Source organism: Neomonachus schauinslandi, chromosome 4, assembly GCF_002201575.2.
Source record: "Neomonachus schauinslandi chromosome 4, ASM220157v2, whole genome shotgun sequence".
NCBI classification, from domain to species: Eukaryota; Metazoa; Chordata; class Mammalia; order Carnivora; family Phocidae; genus Neomonachus; species Neomonachus schauinslandi.
Window position 1 is genome coordinate 186,532,537 of NC_058406.1, and position 4,526 is coordinate 186,537,062.

The following is a 4,526-nucleotide window of genomic DNA, read 5'->3' on the forward strand; positions in this document are numbered from 1 at the left end:
ACCACCCTGAGCCACCTCCCTCCAGAGCTCCATGCCAGCCAACGAGAAACAACTGCACGCACCGAGAAGTTCCACTGTTTTATTAACAAAATCTTACAAAAGAGTCTGTCTTTAGGTAAGGTGACAGGGGTACACACAGCCTGGCCCGACACGGAGGGCCTGCCCGGCGGGGGACGGGGGGGGGGGGGGGACTGGTCACACCCTCTTGAGGACCCCAGGGCCTCCCTGCAGCCTATGCCAGCCTATGAGTATGGGTTATGGCTTATGTGCAAAAATAAAATCGGGGGGGGGGGCTGGCAGGGGTGCAGGATGGAGGGGCTGACAGAGTCACCTGCAGCCATCAGTCCCCTGAATCTGGGAACCCCCACTGGACAGGCAGAAAGGAGAACCCCCAGCCTAGGGCCTGCTCGGGCTGCAGACACGAGTGGCCGGCCAGCACCGGGGCGTTGGTGCCGGGGGAGGTGGGGGTCTGGGCCCCGGCTATGGCGGGGCCTGGCAGAGAGCCTGCCTAAGCCCCAGGTGCAAGGCTTCTGGGGTCTCCTGGGGCTGGGCCTGGGGCTGCGGGCAGGGCTGGGGCTGGGGCCTCAGCCTCAGAGCTCCTGGAAAGCTCTGGCAAGAGAGGATGGCCGCCATGCCGTGGGCAAGAGTTCCTGGGCTGGAGCGAGACAGGGCCCGAGGTAGCAGACCCCGCCTCCAGCCACAGCGGCCGTGGGGGTAGGCAGGCTGGTGGTCAGCGGGGCAGGCCTAGCGGCAGGCCCTGGCCCTCACGCTGGCCCGTCTTCATCACCAGCTCTCTGCCGGGCCCACCCTCTCTGCAGCTCCTCTGCGGACCTCAGCGTCTCCTTGTGTGGGCAGCTTGCAGGAGGAGAGGGAGGGGCAGGCCAGGCGCCGCAGCGAAAGCTCTGTGGGAGCCTTGAGACCTGAAAGAAAGACGGGGTGGGGGGGTGGTCAGAGACAGGCCACAGGCTGGGAGGGGCTGCACAGGAGGGGTACGGGATGGACACTATGGGGCTGCTCCCCCAGGGCCAAGCCCCCATGCTGGGCTGCCTCTCAGCTTGCCCAGAGCACTGTGTTGGGGGGCGCCGGGCCTGGGATCCTGCGGTGGGGGGAGCAGGGACAGGGTCTCAGTGGAGAGAGCGGGCTGTACCTGTCGTCACTCTCCTGGCTCCTCAGCTGAGTTTGAGGACTCAGGCCCCGTGAGACCCTCCCCCGGCTGCGGGTGAGTCATCCAGCCCAGCCGATCCTTTTCCAGGCTGGGGTGAATCACTGGTGCTGAGGAGAGAGAGAGCACGGGGTCATGTGAGAGCAGGCTCCGCCGTCCCACCGCCCCGCCGCCCAGCCCGGCCCTTCTCCCTGATCCCTGGGGTCTCTGTTCCTTCCCCACAACTCCCCGCTGCAGCCGCCCCCTACCCCCAACACATCCCTGCAGCTAACCTGCTGGGGCTGACCTGGCCCCGGGGCCCTCCCTGCCCCACAGTGCCCCCTGGCGGGGCTGCCTTGGGGCCGGAGCTCACCTGAGGAGCCAGGAGGCACCAGGACGCCAGGTCTGCTGCTGCCGTCGCGGGGCTGCCGCCGCAGTGGTCGGTCGCTCTGGAAGCTCTGGCTTTCGGCAGCAGGAGGGAGCCTCGCTGCCTGCGGCTGGCCGGCTGCCCTGGGCAGCGGCAAGAGTGCCAGCCGGCTGCACAGCAACTGCCAGGGGAAGGCGGCGCCCCAAAGCCAAGGTTCCTGTGGTGCTGCTGCTGTCTTAGCTTCTGCTCTGGGGTGTCCCTTGGGCTCGGGGTTCACTGGCCTGGGCCATCTGGACATTTGATTTCTGAGTGCCCAGGGGGCCCGGGGGGTTGAGCAGAATACCGACGCTGGGAGGTCCTGGGGTGGCCAGAGAGTGTGCAGGATGGGGTCAGAGACCAGAAAAGACAGACAGAAGGAGGGTGACGGGGCAGGGGTCCTTCGCTGTTTGGGGGATACTGCCCACAGCTGGATGACATGTGTCTGTGTGAGTCAGGCTGGGAGGCTGAGGTTGGGTGCCCAGCCAGGTGAGGATGAGGGGCTCCGCTGTGCAGGACTCAGCCCAGCTCGACAGTCCTGGTTGGCAAAGGCCACAGGCGGGGTGTGGTGGGCAGGCTGGGGCCTGGGCTGGCCTCTATTCGGGCTGGGTCCGGTCACTGGTTACAGACTCGTTGGTGAGGGCTGGCGTGAGCGCCTCGGCCTCGGCCTCGGCCTCGGCCTCAGTGGGGAGGCGGGGGCCCACGGGCTCGGCTGCCTGCTCCAGGTCATCCTGCACTTCCATGCCCCTCTGGATGAGCTGCTCCAGGGTCTTGGGCAGTGGATGGCGCAAGAAGCGCTTGAGCTTGGGCTGCAGGGTGCCCACCACGTACTGGATGATCTCCTCCTCCTCCGCGTCCACATAGAGCGTCTGGTACAGGTCCCGCTTGCGCCACAGGAACTGGTCCAGCGGCTCCCCCTGCTTCTGCGGCAGGTCCAGCTCCCGCTGGATGGCCTCCCGGGACAGTGTGCCCTCGCTGTACTGCAGGAACTCTTTCTTGAACTCCACCCAATTCTTCACAGAGCCCTGCTTGAACTCCCACCACTTCTTGGCCGGCCCGTTCATGTGGTTCTGGATTTGCGACAGCCAGTACTCCTCGGAGCCGCCCACCTGTCGCAGGTACTCCTCCAGGTGGCTGAGGAACTCCCTTGGATCCTCGAAAATCTGCGTGTCCACACCGGGGCTGGGCTGCCCGTCCTCACCGGGCCCCCAGGGCGGATACTGCTGGGCGTCCACGGGCTCCTGCCCAGACAGCTCGCCGGTGGCAGGCGGCGGGGTGATGGCGTAGGGGCTGACGGTGTAGTCGTAGGCATCCGCCTCCTGGCAGTAGCCCTCCGGACCCCCGACGCCCACGGAGACGGTGTGGCGAGCCGGATCGTTGCCCACCGGGTACTTGCCGCCCATGGACTCCAGGCGGTCGGCCCACTTCTCCAGCCGGTAGAAGACCTCCCGCCACACATGCATCTCCCGCTTGACCCAGCGCTCCAGGTTGGCGATGGTCTCCTGGCAGCGACACAAGCAGGCCTTGATGGACTTCTTCCAGCGCTGCGAGTCGCCGGTGGGCACGTAGCCGTCCAGGTTGCTCTCCAGCTTCCCCACCGACCTGTGCAGCCCCTTCAGCTCCCGCTCCACCTGCTTGGACACCTCGGTGAGCAGGTGTCGGTGGGTCCTCCGCACGTGCTCCAGCATCTCGGCCCGGCACTTACCGATCTGCAGGATCACGTTGGGCTTGGCCACCGGCCCGCCCCGCGGCCCGGGGTAGGCGTGGAGGCCGCCGCTCGTCATGTGGTCGAGCTCCATCCGTGCGCAGGTGGCCGCGGCAATCGGACTGGCGAGAGGCGGCAGGCTGCAAAGTCCTCGTGGACCGGCTGTGCGGTGGAGCCAGGACGGTCCCTTCGGTCCAGCAGCGGCAGCGGCGGCGCCAGAGCGCGGAAGAGCGCGGAGGAGCGGTGAAGAGCGGAGAGCCGCGGCGCGGAGCTCTGCACCCTGCAGCCGCCGCCGGCTCTTTATGCGGCCGCGCGGCCGTGGGCGGCCCCTCGCCGAGCCCCCGCTCCCATTGGTCCCGGCCGGGCTCCCCGCCCCGCGCGCCCCGCCCCCCGCGCCCGCCCGCGCGCCCGGCGCCCGGGGAGGACCCACCCCCTGCACGCGCCAGCGGCCCGGGTGACTAATCCGCCTGCGGGCTCCCGGCGCCCCCTCCCCGGCTCATTCAGCCTGCGGGGCGAGGGAAGGTGCCGGGACCCAGCGACACCCCCCTGCCCGCGACCGGCGGGGCGGCGCAGGTGTGAGCCCGCGGGGGCCTGGAGCGGGTAGTGAGCTGCCCCCACCCACCCAAAGGTTAGGAGGAAGCCCCTACCTCCCCCAGGGTCTCCGGGTGGGCCCCCTCCTCTCCAGTCTCCCTCCGTACTAGGGGGCGGGGTGGTGCTGGACTCCGCTCTCTCAGGGCCTCACTGCCCCCGCCCCCGCCCCTGCCTGGTCCGGCGTGGCCGGATGTCCAGCCACGGAGGAGCCCTGGCGACCACCCCGACAGCCATCCATACCCTCCTTCCCTGGAGCTGAAGGCTTCAAGGAGCTTTCCTGTGCCGGGCGAGTGCAAGCACGCCCAAGTGTCCCCAAGTCCCCAAGTGTGCTTTCCCAGGTGTGGCCTCTAGCTCCTGCCTACCCCTGTCCTGGGGGCTCTCAAGTTTGGGCGCGCGGGGCTGATCCTCCCTCCTGTGTGTGTGGATGTATGACACCAATGTGGCAATGGCTGGACAGGACTGCCCGGTGCCCCCACTCCCACGCCTGTGGTGAGGGCCAGAACTTCTCCATGCAGTACCTCCAGAGAAATCTGGAAGCTGCTCCCTGCCGATGTGGAGGAGATGAAGGGGTCCTGCTACCTGAACCTTCCAGGCCACAGAGGGAACCTGGTCAGTAGCTCCAAGACTTCCGAGAGGATGGAAGAGGGTTGGGGGGAGGAGGGGGAAGGAAGGAGGGGGAAGGATGA

At 67.9% G+C, this 4,526-nt stretch overlaps 1 protein-coding gene across 1 annotated transcript; it reads right to left on the reverse strand.

Annotated features, from left to right (window-relative positions):
* Nucleotides 1-719: 719 nt before the first annotated feature.
* On the reverse strand, nt 720-3,477 carry ARC (activity regulated cytoskeleton associated protein). The gene is made up of 3 exons (XM_021688493.1): nt 1,515-3,477; nt 1,148-1,272; nt 720-920 (listed from the first exon to the last, which is right to left on the reverse strand). Exon 1 carries the CDS (start codon nt 3,341-3,343, stop codon nt 2,141-2,143), a length of 1,203 nt encoding a protein of 400 aa, XP_021544168.1. The 5' UTR covers nt 3,344-3,477; the 3' UTR covers nt 720-920; nt 1,148-1,272; nt 1,515-2,140.
* Nucleotides 3,478-4,526: the final 1,049 nt, after the last annotated feature.

Bases quoted from the DNA above. Each gene is read 5' to 3' on its own strand.
- ARC (XM_021688493.1), bottom strand. From the start codon at position 3,343: ATGGAGCTCGACCACATGACGAGCGGCGGCCTCCACGCCTACCCCGGG.